Genomic DNA, 17437 nt, shown 5'->3' on the forward strand with positions numbered 1-17437 from the left:
GGGAAGATGAATTTTTTTTAAAGTTGGGTGGGAGGGGTGTTAAACCCTGTCCTCTTTAGAGATCAAAGGGGAAGCCTGCTGTGTTCGCCAAACAGTGGAGAAAAGTCTGCTTCTCTTGACTTCAAAGACCAAGGTGCTTATCAGCTAGGTTCCCTTTTCTCAAGAGCATGAGAAGTCCTTGGGACCCTGTTGATGAAGGGGCGGGGCTTCCTGAACCTTAACAGGAAGTATTGGGGAGTCCAGGAGGAGCGGGAGGGGGTGGATGCGATTCATACAGATCGTGTACATGTGTGAAATTTTCAATGAATATTCTTAAAAAACAAAAGCAAAATAAAGCAGAACAAAATTCTGCCAGTCTGAATTCTCCAAGCTGGACTGCGCACCCGCCATCCAGCCCCACAGCCTGCAGCACTCCGTGGCCTCCCTGCGGGGCCCCAGCTGGAGGCTGACACACCCGTCCTTCATTTCCATTTGGTTTACTGTGGCTCACTCCCGGAGGCAAACAGTTGGCTTCCAACAGACTGTCTTCCAATAAGGAAAGGCAGGCTTCACTAGCCAAGAATCAGCCTACTTGTTTGGACTAAACACTAATTGCACTCCCGAAGTGCAGCTTGGTCCCCCCAGGTCATGTTTTCTTCCCTGGATCCACTTCTGAAACACCAGTAACTTTCTCAGCATCAGGAATACCAACCAATTTTTCAGTATTATTTTTCTAGAGCATATTTTTTTTCTCCTCTCTCCATTTCAGAAACGAGAAGGAATCCTCCAGTCTCGACAGATCCGAGAGGAAATAACCGGTAACACAGAGTATGTCAACACCATGGTTGCCAGCAAGTCTGTAATGGAACACAGATGTTTCTCTGAAATTCACCCATTTGCTGATATTTAGTTTTCATTTATTGGGATTGCAGGAAGGATTAGGCTGTGGCCGATGATTATAGTTTAGCCTTTTCCGTGCATTCAAAACATGCCTCTTGCTGCTTAAGGTACAGCCTTGGGAAGCCAGGAGAGAAGAATTAGCTGTGATTGAAAAATTCTCATTTTGTGGCACTCCAGGAAAAAAGTGCCCTCCTCCCCACAAAAAAAAAAGTCAACCAGCATGAAATCAACCCACGGTAAACATGGGGCCAAATCTGAATTGTTAATCCTCAGAGGGATGACGTTTTTTATCCTTTTCTAAATCTGATTTATTTGATCACATGCCATGACCCAGAAAGTCCTTCTACCTTAGAATTGTCTTTGGTTTTGGGTGGGGTTTTTTTTTTCTACCATTTATTTTTAGAAATTAGAAAGATCAAGAAGTATAAAAATTTTGCCATGAGGCTGGGGAGATGGCTCAGCAAGTAAAGTGCTTGCCGCACAAACAATATGACCTGAATTTAGATACCCAGGACCCATGTAAAAAGCCAGGCATGATGGCCTGTGCCTGTATTCCCAGCACTGGGGAGGCAGAGACAGGTGGATCCCTGACCAGCCAGCCTAGCTGATCAGCAAGCTCCAGGTTTCATGAGAGACCCTAAAAAATAAAGGAGAAAACACTCAAAATTGACTTCTGTCCTACATATACATACACACACACACACACACACACACACAGTTTGCCATGGAGAACTGAATTTTTGTTTGTTTTGTTGGTTTTTATTGTTGTTGTTGCTTTGGTGTTTGAAACAGGACCTTATGTAGCCCAGGCTGGCCTCAAACTCAAAATGTAGCCAAGGATAACTTTGAACACCTGATCCTCCTGCCTCCACCTCCCACGTACTGAGATTACAGCGGTGTACCACCATTCCAGACCTTGAATTTTTGTTCTTAAACAGGAAGAGCAGGCTGGTGTGTGGGATTTGGGGTCATCGAGTTGGGCCCCGAGCCCTACCCCATGCAAAGTGGGCAAGGTTAGTCTCCAGCCCTCCCACAGCCTCTCTCTGACCCTCTGGAATAAGAGTAGTCTGGTCAAAAGAGCACCATGCTCCTAACCAGCCTGCCTTGAGTCCTGAGCATCTCTGACCTCAGTCTCCCTGTCTCTGAAGTGGGGAGTCCTTTCCTGACCTAAAGATGAAATGAGGATTCAGCCCTAGCTCTGCCTTTCTACCCGTGCCCTTTAGAGCTGGCCTGCCTCCGACATCCCAGCCGACCCACTCTTTCCAGGCCTTGTTCCCTGTTTAGGAAACTCCTTTATACGCCCCAGCCATGGCTGACAGGAGTCAGGGCTGTGCCTTTGGTGACCATAATGCAAGTGACTTCAGAAAGACCTGAGAGAAGGCAGAGATGTAGGGTGGCCCTTCCCAGAATGCCTGGTAGATGGCCTGTGGAGACCCCCATCACACAGCCTCCTCATCCCTTCCAGCAGTCACCTGGCCTGCAGGGCACTCAGTGTCTTGACCATGGCTTTGACGTCCAAGAGGCAAAGCCATCCCAGGTCTAGCCTCACGTCCCTGCCTATACCTCCTGCCCCACGAGGGCTCTCTCTCTCTCTCTCTCTCTCTCTCTCTCTCTCTCTCTCTCTCTCCTCTGCCATGGAGATGTACCCACCCCTGCCGCCCTAATACCAACAGACTCATGATTTCTGCAACGCTTTTGTGACCACTGGTGCTCATGATAAGCACACATGGTAGGGATTGCCTTTAAGCCCTGTCCCCTGGTGATGAAGGAGAAGGCACCCTAGTCCATCCTGCAAGCATCTCTGATTTCATCATTTTGTATAGGAAAACCACATACAAATGTTCACTTGATGGGTGTCAGGTGTGCAGGCGAATGAACCATATACTAAAATTCATGAGAGCCAAAAGTGTGCTGAGCCAGACACCCTTAATCCCAGCATGCAAGAGGCAGAGGCAGGTGGATTTCTATGAGATCCAGGCCAGCCAGAGCTACATAGTGAGACCCTGTCTCAAAAAAAATAAAGAAAGAAAAAGAAAAATGTGCTAAGAAAAGAATGGGGCCTATGGGATGACTTGGCGGGTAAAAGCACTTGCCGCCAAACCTGACGACCTGAGTTCCAGCCCCCAGATCCACACAGTGAAAGGGGAGCACCGATTCCCACAGTTTATAATCTGACTGCCACACACATACATGCACACACAATAAATAAAAATGCAGTTTTAAAAAATGTTTAAAGATGTTCAGAACATTTACTGTTGGCTAGGAATTATGATTAAAAACTCCAAAACATTGACTGCTCAAAGTATCCCATTATTATCTTCAGTTTAGAGATTAAGAGACCCAGAGTTCACGCAGCATCTAAAAAGGGGGGAATTGGGGCTCAGTGGCGTTTAAGACCACGTGTGCTGTTGCCTATCTAGTGCTGAAGTCTTAGGACATTGCTGTTCCCTGTCTACATGTGACGTTCCAGTTCCCGTCCTCTCTGAGATTCTCTGTCCTGGGTCAGTGACAGGTGTCACTTGGGGGCTGGACAGGAGCAAGACAATGCTGACCTCTTGGGCAGTCACCCACAGCAACGTGGACGGTGAAATGGAATCGCAGATTGTTTGGGTCTGTGCCTTTGAATACTGATACCTTCTAGCTGGGTGTCTCCAGCCCCTGTTAGTATTCCTTCTAAACTACAAGATGCCATGTTGCTTTCATTTTGGGCAAAAAATGAGTCTTTTTAGCACCACTGCACCAGGTTTTGCTTTAACATCAGTAACCTGACTAAAAGAGGCAGTATTAGTCTCCATGATTGGAGGTGACAAAGGACCAAATGCCAATGAAGACACATATTTGAGCTCCTTGACCAGGCCCGCGGCAAGTAGGGAGAGATGCCTTCCCAAGAACAGTCCTGGGACGAGTTACCTGCTCTCTCTTTCATTTTCTTTGTTTTAATATTTATTTTTTAAATTATGTGTCTGTGTCTGTGTGGGGCTATGTGCATATGATGCAGGTGTTCGTGGCAGCCAGAGACATTGGATCCCCTGGAGCTAGAGTTACAGGTGGTTGTGAGCCCAGGGACGTGGGTGCTGGGAACTGAACGCAGGTCTTCTCCAAGAGCAGCAAGCACTCTTGACATCCAAGCCATCTCTCCAGCTCCTATTTGTTTTTTCAGACAGGGTTTCTTGTAGCCCAGGCTGACCCCAAACTCCATCTTGCCGTGTAACTGAAGATAACCCTGAAATCTTTCTCTTTTTTAATTCTAGGGCTCTCTCTGGAAGGCATGGTGAGTGTCCTGAGTTTGTCTGGCTCTGGTGGCTCTGGGGGTGCTTGTTGGTTCTTCTGTCGGTGGGAAAAGCAGGCCTTCAGCCTGTCACTTGATGGGTGTCTGCCCCAGCAGGGGACACAGTGGCCAGGTAGGGAGGAACAACTGAGTGGCCGGGACATAGGCACAGGCCTGTCCCCAGCAGGGGAGTCTTGCTCTGTGCCTGTAGTTGTAGGAGAGGAAGAGGTGTTTGAACAGATTTGGGGACTGTCCTCTGCCCCAGTTCTTCCCTGGTCCTGACTCACCTCTCAGAGCTTCAGGCTCTGTGAAAGTCAGAGGTCTCCTTCCCAGAAATCCCAGCTATGCCCATCAGTGCCCAAGGGGAAAGGGGAGGCCTCAGGTCACAGACCCTCCTCACGCGCTTGGTCCTGGAAACCTCCCTAGCCCCTCCCTCTGTCCCTTTATGGGCATGTGTGACCTCCTACTTATGAGAACCTGGCACCAGAGCAAAAATCATCCTTGCTGGGAGTGTGACTTGGCTGTATTTTGTCAGCCTGATACCTGGTTATCCCATGAAGTATTTTAATCATACTAAAACCTTCATTGGGAAAGCATGTCAAAGTCAATAGAACACACACCTTTCACACCTATGGCAGACCTGGGGAGGCTCATCTTTCAGATGATGTTTCAAGGAAGGGGAAACTGAGGCATTGGGCAGCGGGGGTGATAGACTTGACACCCGTGGGAGGAGGTTCTTGTTCTGTCCTAGAATGCGCTGAGTCCTCCTGCCCTCGCCTCTGCCCCTGCCAGAATGATTACCTCAACTGCTTTTGGAAATCAGGGACTGAAATAGTTTGATATTTGGGTGACTTGTGACCTCTAGAGAGTGGTAAAAGCACTTTAGAACTGGAACCGCATCTCCACGTGGTGGAACAGATGCAGTGAGAAAGGACCAAGCTCAGGTGAGGCTGCCTGGTAGATGTGTCATAGAGACAAGGATCCCAGGGTATGAATCAGCCCCAGCATGGCCCGTACCCTGGACACCCCCTACGGTAGCCAACCATGGCTCCAGAGGCTCATGGACTGTAGCCCAGATGGGCCTCCTGACAGGAAGCTGCTCTTTGATGTGAGGTACGTTTCCTTCTTTCAGAACGGGATGCCTTTGACACGCTGTTCGACCACGCACCGGATAAGCTCAATGTGGTGAAGAAGGTGGGCATGTGGTGCCTGGGGGGAGCAAGGGGCAGGACCCAGCAGGTCATTAGAAAATGCCAACCTGCAACCAGGGTACCCCCATTCATCCCTGCAAACACAGGGCTGTCCCACATGTCTCTGCCTCTCTGGTCATTGATATGTCATCCAGGTCTCTTCTGCTCCCATCAGGCCACCCACCCTTCTTCCCACCCACACTGAGTGAAGCTTTTGTACCACCTGTCATCCTGTCTCTCAGACAGCTCTGTCCCTCTCAGCCCTATATCATGTGGCCAATCCAACCAAGGGCCTCTCCCTGTGGCCCCAGGACCTTTGCACAGGTGGAGGTCTCTATCTTGGTTCTTGTTTCTCTTTTAGACCCTCATCACATTCGTGAACAAGCACCTAAACAAGCTGAACCTGGAGGTCACAGAACTGGAGACACAGGTGGGTGGCAGCTCACTGATGGCCAGGAGGGCTTTCTCAGGGACCCACAGCTTCCCAAGTTAGAGGGGTGAGGCATGGGATGTGTTCCACTCAGAGAGATGAACTAGATGGGCTTCTCTGGACTTTTTTCCAGCTGTTTTTGGAAATGTTGCAAGTATGAATTCTGTTTCTTCCACACCTGACACACACAAGTTAACACTTAGCCACAGCTGGCTCACTTGTTCTCTCTCTGTCTCTCTCTCTCTGTCTCTCTCTCTCTCTCTCTCTCTCTCTCTCTCTCTCTCTCTCTCTCCCTCCCACCCCCCAAATAGTTCCCTTATGCCTTTTCAAAACAAATACACAATCTTGATCAAATGGGAACAAGTTTAGCATCGATACCCTATGCTCATCTGTTTAGGGAGACCATGAAGTGATATTGGCTGATATTGACTAATTGAAATGGGGCTGTCACATGGTTAGAGAACATCTGTCCTGCTCTCCCCACCCTGTGTTCAGCTGTCTGTCCCTTTAGCCCCCTCTTTAATGCAGAGCAACAGCTCAGTCTTCTTGACAGAACATCAGTGTTTTGTTGATGATGCTTTTACTCTTTGGTAATTTAATATATGTACACAGTATATTTAGATCATATCCACCCCCACCCTCTCCCCAACTTCTCCCAACCCCCCCATATCCCACATCTCCTTCCCAACTTCAGCTCTTCCTCCTTCCCCTCTCCCCCTCCTTCAGATGTGCGTGGATGTAGGATCATCCACTGGAGCATGGCCAACCCACCATGGTCCACACTCCAGAAGAAAAGTGACTCTCCCTCCCCCCAGCAGCACCAACAACTCCTCAGCTGGGGGTGGGGCCCTCGATGCTGGAATGGGTGGCTTTGAAGAAATCCAGCCTCACTGTGGTGGTGTCTCAGGGATCGGTGTCTGCTGGACTCCACCTAGAGCCAGCCGCAGCTATTTCGTACCTTAATTCTTATTAACTAAGCTGTAATTTTCACACCCAACTGCCCCAGCCCTTCATTCTGGGTTGATTTCAGCTGCCTGGCTCTCATCTATCTGACTGTGCAGGCACCTCCTGTCATCTATGAAAACCCACCTTGTTCTTCACTGAGCTCTCTTCTTGTGTCTCTGAACTCTGCATTGAGCTTTATATATGCTGAGGAAATCTAGAACATTCTAGAAAGGCAGCCATTGTGGTCTCTGGACCATCTCCTTGACTTCAAGGGCAATGCTGTTATACCATCTGTCCACAGGTTTCAGCTGGTTCCCACCCAGTCAGAAGAACCAGCCTCACAGGTGGTGAGCCACCATCTGTCTTTCCCTCTGAGCTGTGTTGTCCTAATCCAGGGTCTCCTCCTGGCTCACAGAGCCAATGTTCTCCACCTCAGCCTGTCCCAGCCACAGCCAGACTGAGGCTCCATCACCTGTCTGGCAGCCAAGAGCTCTGGTTTCCATGCAGTTTCTGAGCCCTGCTCTCCAGGGCCTATGTGGTAGCATGGGATGTCCTACACAGGCCTTACCTGCCTAAGGTGACCCACCAGAGTGGGGAGGAGCTGTTCCAGTTCAGGCTGGTCTCAGGGCCTCCAGCCTTCTCTTAGTCATCCTGGGAGACTCAGCAAACACACACTCCAGACCTCGGCCACACTCCAGCACTTGAGTCTGGTTGTTTTAATTCTCCTAATAGGCTGACTACAAGCGTAGCTTCTCGCACACTCCAACATCTGCTGTCTACACCTCATCACGTGGTGATTTGGTCTGAGGGATGTGAGAATATCAGATGACTGCTATGTCTCAGCTCAGGCCACCCCCACACCTGAACACTGACTCCTCCCAAAGTGCCCTCACCCCTGGCCACCACTACCATCATCACCCAGGATGCACAGCCATCTCTAAAGTAGAACCTACACTCTCTGCACTTAGTACAAGAGTCTTGTCCCTTGGCCCAGGTTCCCCAGCCCCAGTGTTTCTACTGCCCTGGATGGGACCGGACCCCAAGCTATTTTCTGGAGCCAGATGGGAAAAGTGATAGTGCTTTAAGTGCCACCTACATGCCACATAGGTCCCTGGCACTTTTTGCGTGTTACTGGGCTTGGTCCTCATGCTAACCCCATGGAGTACAACCCACACTGCTGCACCCCCAATTTGCCATGAGAAAATGAGGTAGAGAGTTGATGCCAAGTCTCACAGCTAGCAAGAAGGACTGGGATCAGAACCTGTGTTCCTAACATCTGCACTGGCTGCCTTGGAGCACCGAGGGAAGGACATGTGAGCAAGGAGATGCCACTGCGTTGTCTCTGTTCCAAAAGTAAAGGTCACTGAGGACCATTATGCCACTCCCCTTGACCATCACCTGTCACTCCTCCTGAGCCTCACCCTAGCTACCTCTGCACCCCCAACACCTCCAGTAGGTGCCTGCAGTGGTGTCCCCTCCAGTAGGCGGGTGGCCTTCCTCAGTCACACAAGTCAGCTAGCTGCCACAGTGCCTCCACAGCAGTCTCTCCCCAGGACCCTGAGCACCTTGAATGAGGAGCCATACTTGATCTGATGGTGCAAGTCTTCATGTGTGCTTTGAGTGGTGGTTCACCTGATGTCAGGCCTGTGTTGACTAGACCATAACCAGGCAGGCATCTCCCTGCCACCAGCCACCAGCCCTTGCCAGCAGTCTACCTACTGAAACTGCTTTGGGGGTGATTTTGAGGCTGATGAATGAGGCTCACATTGACACCTGGCTCTCCTTGCAGTTTGCAGATGGGGTCTACCTGGTGCTGCTCATGGGGCTCCTCGAGGGCTACTTTGTACCCCTGCACAGCTTCTTCCTGACCCCAGATAGCTTTGAACAGAAGGTAAGGGGAAGGGGCCTTGAGGAAACCCCCCACATCCAGCTCATCTATACTGGGCCTGTCCAAGAAGACACAGAGGCTGCCTCCTGGCCAGACCTTTACCAATTGAAGACAGGACCTCTCAGATAATAGCCAGGGTTAGAATGAGCTACCCACAGATCCTAGGCATCCTGAGCACAGTCCTTTGCACCTGCCCCTGCTCCCCTAGCCATGAGCTCCTGCAGTCGCCCAGCCTCATCTTTGCCAGAGGTGACAGGAGGTAGCTTCAAGGCCAGTCAGCCCTGAGGCCTGTGACCAGCCTGGTTCTTTTTTATTTTGGTGGAAGAGATGGGAGGCATTTGAGACAGAGTTCAAATTGTAGCCCAGGCTACATGTACCCCAAACTTAGCATGTACCCCAGGAACCTTGTAGCAATACTCCTGCCTCAGCCTCCCCAGTGCTAGGATTACAGGCAGGCACTACCATGCCTGGTTACTTTTTTAAGTGATTTTTTTTTCTTTTTGTAAACGTGATGCTGGAGATTGAGCTACATTCCTACGCTTTTTAAAAAGAGTTGGTTGTTTTAATATTTTTTTAAAAATTTTATGTGTATGAGTGTATTACCTGCATGCATGTAAGTGCACCCATGTTGTATAGTACCCAAAGAGGTCAGAAGATGGCGTCAGATCCCCTGGAACTGGAGTTACGGGCGGTTGTTAGCTGCCATGTGGGTGCTGGGAACCAAACCTGGGTCCTCTGCATAGCAGCCAGTGCTCTTAACTACTGAACCAACTCTCTAGCCCCTGTTTTGTTTTGATTTGTCTGGGGCTAACCTCTCAGAGATAGCCACATCCTACTTGGCTACAAGAGGCATTAGGTCCAAAGCAGAGGCCCTCCTGACATGAGTTGCCATCTGACTGAGTTTGAAGAACTGGCAGTTAACAGAGGAACTTGGGTAGGACAGAAAGAGCCCTTCCGATGGGGCTGGGATGGGCAAGGACACCCTCAATATGGCTAGCCCAGTTCCCTAGCCACAGACAAGTTCAACCTTGGCTCCATGACTACAGTGCTTGGCTCCTGGGCTTCCCAGCAGACCTGGGGTCCTGGAATCTAGGCGTGTAATTCACATCCACTGTGTCTCTTTCCAGGTCCTGAATGTCTCCTTTGCCTTTGAGCTCATGCAAGACGGAGGGCTGGAAAAACCCAAACCACGGCCAGAAGGTACTTTGCCCTTCTCTGGGACTGTGACAGTGGGGGACTCTAATTTGTGGGGTCTGGGTGACAAATACCTTAGTCCCTTAGTGTGCAAAAGCAGTTGGTTCTAAGACCTTACAAGGATACTAGCATCCAAGAATGCTCAGTCCCTTAAGTAGATGACCTGGTATATTCAATCACCTCTCCACTGCTAAGAACACCTACTACAGTGTAAGCACTGTATGTGGAAATAGTTGTTTCAGGCTTTTGTTGGGAGAATAGTAACAAGGGGCTTGGTACAGATGCACTGTGTGTGTGTGTGTGTGTGTGTGTGTGTGTGTGTGTGTGTGTGCCTGCATACACACAGAGAGGCCAGAGGAGTATGTAGAGTGTCTTCTAGTCCTTTGAGGAAGAGTCTCTCTCTGAACCTGGAGTTTGTGGTTTTTCCCAGCTAGACTGGCAGCCAGCAAGCTCCAGCGGTCCTGAGACTCCTGTCCTGAGTCCTGAGTCCCAGAGACTCCTGTCTCTGCCCCTCACGGCACTGGGGTTACAGGTGTGTGCAAGACCACACCCAACTTTTTATATGGGTATCGGGGACTTGAACGCAGGCCCTCATGGTTGCACAGCAAACACTCTTAACCACCGATCTTTTTCTCCAGCCCTGCAAGATTTGCTTTTGAATATCTTCAAGCTACTGTTGGCTGAATCTACACTGTGTAGCCCACAGATCCAGGGGGCTGACAATGTAAGACTAGGGAAAACAAAAGGGAGAAGACACTCCAGCAGGCCTTGAGTGCTCACACATGGCCACACATGTGCATGTGAGAGCAGGAGGCACATCACTCTCGGTATCATCGTGGCACGCACACTTATTTTCTGCCACTTGCTGCAGTGTTCCATTTCACCAGCACTGAGAAGCCGACACTAGTCTCCACAAAATGCCTGTTTATATCAAATTGAAACTCCAAGAAGGCCGGCTGCAGGGCCTTGTGCTTGCATGTTCCTGCTTGTTTAAAAGCACAGGACAAGCAGAAGCCATGTATGGGGCCTCTTACACATATTGCTAGCTCTAATCCAAGATCTGCCTCTCAGACCTGCACCCACAGAGCCAGGCCCTTGTCTAACCATCCTGAGACACTGCGCATCATGGCACACCTAGAAGGCCAGACTATCGCTGCCCTCGAGGCTCCTGTCGGCAGCCAAGGGGAGGAAAGAGGCACTGGCCACCCAAATAGAGTGACAGTTAAGAGAGTGGCCATGGCAGGGATATAACAGGAGGCCATGAGTATGCAGGAGGGGTGCCTGTCTATCTGGGTACACTGAGGAGCTGTGTGCTGGAGCTGGTGACAGGTGGGACACACCAGAAGGACTGGCACAAGCTTTGGTGGATGCAGGATGAAGGAGTGAGCCACAGGCCTGGCTAGGGCACAGAGAGCCTAGCTGCTGCTAACAACCTGCAGACCTGGGTACTGTCAGCTCCAACTAACTTACTCCCTTTCACTCCCATCTTGTCCTACGCCACTGGTTGCCTCTAGGAGAGGACCTCTAGTGTGGCAGCACCCCACAAGGCCAGACTCACCATCCTAAGACCCTAAGGTCAGACTCTAGCACTCCACAGCAGCCCCACCTGGCTTAGAGAGCTCTGACTACACGGAGGTCTTGAGCCGCTTTGTGGAAACTTCCAGCCTGCATATTGGAAAGACTTGTCCTGATACGTTGGTGTTCAGACCTTTGTTTCCCTCAGGACAGGGATAATTTTTCCCAACATCGATCTATAAGACTATTTCAGAATATAGATGAGGTTTCTTATGCAATTATTGAACTGCTTAATATGAAACTTCCCAAGCAATAGCAATGGAAAAACACATGCGGTTTATTTGTTGTTGCACTGGGCATCGTGCCCAGGCAAGAAATTTCCAGTGTGTAAAGGAGCACTGAAGTGGTGTTCTGTGAAGCTGGACTTTGTGAGCAGCTGATCCCAGTGTTCCATCTGTCTTCCCTGCTTTCTGCCTGAGTAGTGATTTCCTAGTCTACACTGTGGACATTATGCAGGCATCTCCAGATCATACAGGCTATAATGGAGGTGTTTCATATGGCAAGATGCTTTGGGTCTAGTGGCACAGAGCTGAATCCCAGCTACATGGAGGCTGAGGCAGGAAGATTACAGGCTAAAGACCTACGTGGGCTTTAGAGTCTGTTCAAGGCTTCTAACCTGGGCAATTTAGTGAAACCTTTTCTCAAACAAAAATGTGAAAAGAAAACTAGGCATATAGTTCGTGGCGTACATTAAGGACCTGGGTTTAATACCCAATACAGAAAAGAGAGGGCAGGGGAGGAGGAGAGGGGAGGTCAGCTGGGGGAGAGAAAAGAGGTGGTAGTTGGTGGCTTGTTAATTTAGGGGTGCATGTCTTCAAACACACATACCTCTCCATGTCCACTATTCAAGTGTACTCACCATCAAATATGGTCAAGACCCTACTGTGCCAGGCAGGTGGGGGTTCTGAGAAGCCTAGCACAGGTGGGATCAAAGTGTGGATAGCCAACAGGTGGATGTATGTAAACAGCAGGGGTCTGCTACTGTGAGCAACGGCAGCTGATGGCAGCTCAGCCATGGCAGACTTGGTCTGAGGCTAGACATGAAACTACCCAAGCCCTGTCCCCATTGCTCTGGGTAACAGTGCACAGAGCTGACAGTGGCAGATGCCTGGAACACTGATTCATCACGTGTTAGCAAAGGCATGGAGCCACAGAAACTGCAAGACAAGGGTGACAGCCACGGCCATATTAGAAAACTGTCCTCCTACTCCAATGCTGTTGAGGATCTGCAACACCCTAAATTAACACACACCCAACATACCTGTCCTGATCCTTGGAATCTGTTCACATGCTACATGGAAAAAGCTTTGCAGGCATTGAACTGATGAGCTTGAGATGAGAAGATCCTTCCAGACTATCCCAGAAGCCCCCACATCATTGCAGCAGTCCTGACAAGGGGCAGAGAGAGGCAAGAGGGTCAGGGTGGATGGAACGTGAGAAAGGCTCACCCAGCTGTCCCTGCTTGAAAGATGGAAGAGAGCTATAAGCCAAGGCATGTAGGAAGCCCAGCCAGAGACAAGCCTGGGGGAAGAGCTCTGCACAGAGCCACAGAGGGAGTACAGCGATAATTCATTACAGCAGGAATAGGAGGTCAGCACACTCCATGATCCACAGACCCACTTGTAGGTCTACACGGTCCCAGGCCAGCAAAAAATCCCAGGGGCCATGGCAGAACCCTTACACGCTGTTGGTGGCGTTGCACACTGGTACCAACACTAAGAAAAATAGTAGGAGAGATGGTCCTCAAAAAATTATAAATGGGGACTAGAAAGATGGCTCAGTGGTTAAGGAGCACTGGCTGCTCTTGCAGAGGACCCAGGTTTGATTCCCAGCACCCACCTGGCAGCTAACAACCATCCATAACTACAGTTCCAAGGGATCTGACACCCTTTTCTGGCCTCTACGGGCATTGCAAATACATGCTGGTAAAACACATATAAAATAAAAATAAACCAATCAAAAAAATTGTAAATGGAGCTACTCATCAATGTAGCAATCCTACTACTGGGTTTCTATCCAAAGGAAATTAAATTAATACATCAGAGAAACACACAATCATAGCACGACTCACAGCAGCTAGGAGATGAAACCAACCTAAGTGTCTGTCAGTGGATGAACAGAAAAGCAATGTGGTATATGTACACTATGGAGTACTATTCAGCCATAAAAAAGTTGAACCCTTGTTATTTGTGACAACATGCATAGGCCTGGAGGACATGATCTTAAGTCACTTAAGCCAGACATAGAAAAATAGCACACCATCTCACTCATGGGGAATCCAGAGGAGTTGATCTCATGGAATCAAGTGGAGTGCTGCCTACTGGAAGCTCGGGAGGAGGTGCGTGTCTTGAAATGCACATGCCTCTCCCTAATTACCATTCTAGTGGATTCACCCTCGAATACAGTCAAGACCCCACTGTACCCAGACAGGTGAAGACTCGGGAGAAGCCTAGCACAGGCAGGATCGAAGTGTGGACAACCAGTGATTGGGTGGGTAAGGATTAGGGTATGAGGCTACTCATGGTTACAAAGCTACATTCAGGCAGGAGGATTAAGTCCTGCTGTTCTGCTCTGGGAGAGGAATCTAATAAGCAAACATTGTGCACTAGTTAGGGAAAGATTTTGAATGTTCACACTGCAAAGAAATGATAGGTGAAGGCTTCTGGTGGTGGCTCTGCTAATCACCCTAATTTGCTCAGTATGTAAAATATATAAGGATGGAGGTACCACGTGGTAGCCCATAAATACCCACATCTGTTGGGTCAATTCTTTTATTAAAACCTCAACATGGATGGTTCTCGAATATCTGGAGTCCCTGGTGCCAGTGGGGAAGAGAGGCACCCGCGAGTCCTTCCCCTTGGCTCAAGGCTGCTCTCTCCTCCAGTCACCTTGGCTCTGACCTGGTTCCCCTGGCCCCAGCCATTAGACAACCACTGCTGGTGGGCTCTGACTCACAGTCCCACAGTCCTGTCTGCTTCCAGAGAGGGGTCCATCCTGGGCCAGCATGGACAGGCACACAGGAGTGTGAGCCACTAATCACACCATTCATTCAGCCAGACTCTGTTTACACAGCGTGGAGTCTCCAGGCATTCCTAGGCACCCTCAGTTCTCTCCACATTGAGATAGCTCAGTCTCTCGGTGCTCTTCTAGTCTGCCTGGGCCAACCAGGGTGGCCGGCAGTTGGCTTTCTAGGTGAGAACAAATGATAAGCAGTCACCCTGTTGCCCCAATGTATACCTGGTGATGATGGTGAAGATTACTCAGACCTTCTGAAGAAGCAGGGCTTCATTTATGTGGATAGTGACTCTTGCCAACGCAGCCATACCTAACAGCTCTGTTAATGAGCCAAGGTGGGAAGACGGGAAGGAAACTACTGTTGGGGGGAGGAGAGAATCCTTAATGTATTTCAGGTGTTCTTCATAAAGGTATTACCCACTTTTACCATTGAGAAAACTTATTCAAAGAAGCCAACCCCTGGGGTCCCACACGGCAGTGATGATGGACTTCAAACTTTAGTGGATGTTACGTTGACATAAAAGGGCCAGTGGGAATGTTCTCCCATATGGGACAGTGATTTCCTCTGTCATCTTTGGAACTCACCTGTCTTTCAAAAGCAAATCCCCAGCCTCCACCCATAGCTGCTTTTCCAGGGCTGCATTTGATGTGTGGCCCTCAGACCCCCTCCCATTTCCATCTCTTGTCTGTCCACTGTGTTGTGAGTGCCTTCCTCTACCTGCTCACCGCCCGGCTGCCTTCCTGAGCCATCATCTGGAGCCATATCCCCTTGGACCTCTCTAGTCCTCTGCCTTGTTACCTTCTTGGTAGCATGTGGTCCTGTTGTCTACTCCCTCCTCATGGAACTTTCTTCCTTGACTTCTGAGACTTTGGGCAGCCACTGTCACGTGGATCTATTAGGACACTGGGGGAATCTCTGCACGGCAAGGCTGATCCAGGCAGACTAGACAAGCACACTGCCACTGACTCGGAATTGGATAAATACTACGAAGGCAGAGCACAGAGGCATGGCCGACAGGAAGCAGCATCCCATGTCCAGCACCCGTTCTGGGTGGGGAAGTTGTCCCTGAGGAGGTGTGGCTCTGAGCAGAGCCTGCAGGACTCGGGGGCCAAGTCTTTGGGAAGAGCCCTCAGATGCTGGAGCAGCAGTGCTCAGTACAAAAGCCCGCACGGCCTGGGAGGAAGCAGTAGGAGTGTGACTGTGGGGAGGGCTGAAGCCTGAAGGGAGCGTGGAAAGATGCCAAGTCAGGTTACACTGGAAAGCAGTGAGGCAGGCTTGCTGCTCACTCCAAGGGACACCGTGTGTATTGTAGTTGATGGTGATGGCGCCCTGGGGTTGTGCACTGCACACCCAGCACATACCCAGAGGTCTGATGGTCTGCCTACAGTTGGTAGAATGGGCGGAGAGGGTAAAAGGAGCCCATTTCGGAGCCTGCTGCTGTGATCCCAGAGCTACTCTGACTTGCCCTTCAGCTCACAATCCTTGCCCCCTGCCTTTCTAGGTGTTACCTCCTAGTTCACCGTGTCAAATGTAAGCAGCACTGAACTCATTGGGAGAGTCAGCCCAGAGCCCATGGAATTGATGATGACTCTGGGTGAGATTTGGCCTAGCACAAACCGGGCAAGGTAGCAGGGCCCAGTCACCAGCCAGTGTCTCAGATGAGCACCAAAATAGGAGCAGAAAGGGAAGCAGTGGGCTCTAGGCCTCTCCAGATGCTCCAGGAGCCCACTTTGTGTCAGCAAGAGAAGTTAGTATGCATCTGGACATGACTGGGGCAGAGCAGGGCTGTCTGCCACAGGATACCAGGATCAGTCCTGAGAGAAAGGGGAGAGGGGGTGCGCGACAGGGAGGGAAGCCTAAGGGCCGTCCTCAGTGTGGCGCCCTCAGCTTGCCGCTATTTTAGTGCCTGGAGTTAGGGCTCAGTGCAGATAGCTGTTGGAGCTTTGGGCACAGCCACAAAGTCAAGGGAACCCCACCCAGCCCACCAAGGGCCTTGACATCCTATTCTGCCCATCTTGATGGAACTCTTGTTCTGTGCACCACAACACAGGCATGGTCCCTCCCTCTCTCCAGTGGCTCAGCACCTTCTCTCGCCTGGGAACACACATCAGCTATTATCTTTTGTCACTGACCTCATCTGACCTCCTGCACACTTACACTTTGAAATACCATCTGTATTGTAAAAATGACACAGACACAAAGATGCATGAACCATAAGGGTGCAGGTTAGTGAGATGACATGGGGTGAGTGGCAGGCAGCCACCACCCTGTCAGAACAGGAGGGATACAGCTCCTGGGAGCTCCCTTCCAAGTGCTCTGTGCCTCCTCCCTCCCGCCCTCCCTAAGGTGACCTGCTTCCCTGACTCGTAATCATGGAGTTTGGATTGTTTTGATTTTGTTTTCCTTATTTTATTACTTAAGTATGCATTCCTAAATAGCACGGATCCCTTTTTTTTCCTTTTGTGTGCTCTAGTTCTTCAAGAACGGTTCACTGAGGGAAGGCAGAGGGAAAGAACGGGGAGCCAGTGGAGAATAAGGGGTAACTGGACGTGGATGGGAGGAAGGGAAGGATGAAGGGCTGTGCAAAACACGTCAGTGAGTGGCATCCAGCCAGCCTCTAGCCTGCAAAATCTTCCCAGCTCCACATGTGGGTGCCAGACCTCTCAGGACTCGCCCCTCCGCACCTCACCAGCCTTCTTGCCTGCTTTTAGCTCTCCATGAGAGCTGGCCTAGTGACCCAGAGGGCCCTCCACCTGGGACTCTGCCCACCATGTCACCTGGCAGGCTCCTGATAGCTTAGGTCATTGAGGTAGAAGTGAGGGAAGGGGGAAGGAAGAAAAGGGGGGAGAGGAGAAGAGGAGAGGAGGGGGAGGGGAGAGGAGACAGAGAGGGAGGGAAGGAGGGATGGGAGGAAGGAAAGGAAAGGAAGGAACTTTCTAGCCTCTCTCTACCTTGATTCAAGGTAGTCTGACATGTCGAGCCTTCCCTTCAGGTGGGGGGTTTTAGGGGCCTCCCAACTGTCCCTTGCTTTGCACACAACACTGTGAAGGAG

General features: G+C 50.3%; 1 protein-coding gene and 2 long non-coding RNA genes across 3 annotated transcripts in view; 2 read left to right on the forward strand and 1 right to left on the reverse strand.

The window, feature by feature from the left end:
* The window catches only part of LOC115067733, a 21581-nt gene extending 4721 nt beyond the window's left edge, over positions 1-16860 (reverse strand). The window contains exon 1 of the long non-coding RNA XR_003847099.1: positions 12631-16860. This is a non-coding gene — a long non-coding RNA (uncharacterized LOC115067733). The remainder of the gene's footprint in view (positions 1-12630) is intronic.
* Positions 1-17437, forward strand: part of Parva (parvin alpha) — a 189045-nt gene that overhangs the window by 168444 nt on the left and 3164 nt on the right. The window contains exons 7-12 of the mRNA XM_008853493.3: positions 749-807; positions 4131-4150; positions 5280-5341; positions 5699-5767; positions 8502-8603; positions 9728-9800. Of these exons, the coding sequence (XP_008851715.3) occupies positions 749-807; positions 4131-4150; positions 5280-5341; positions 5699-5767; positions 8502-8603; positions 9728-9800 (385 nt within the window). The remainder of the gene's footprint in view (positions 1-748; positions 808-4130; positions 4151-5279; positions 5342-5698; positions 5768-8501; positions 8604-9727; positions 9801-17437) is intronic.
* LOC115067734 lies at positions 10129-17212 on the forward strand. The gene is made up of 2 exons (XR_003847100.1): positions 10129-10518; positions 16859-17212. It is a non-coding gene; the product is annotated as an uncharacterized LOC115067734 (long non-coding RNA).

This window comes from Nannospalax galili, unplaced genomic scaffold, assembly GCF_000622305.1.
Source record: "Nannospalax galili isolate Female #2095 unplaced genomic scaffold, S.galili_v1.0 scaffold44, whole genome shotgun sequence".
NCBI lineage: Eukaryota > Metazoa > Chordata > Mammalia > Rodentia > Spalacidae > Nannospalax > Nannospalax galili.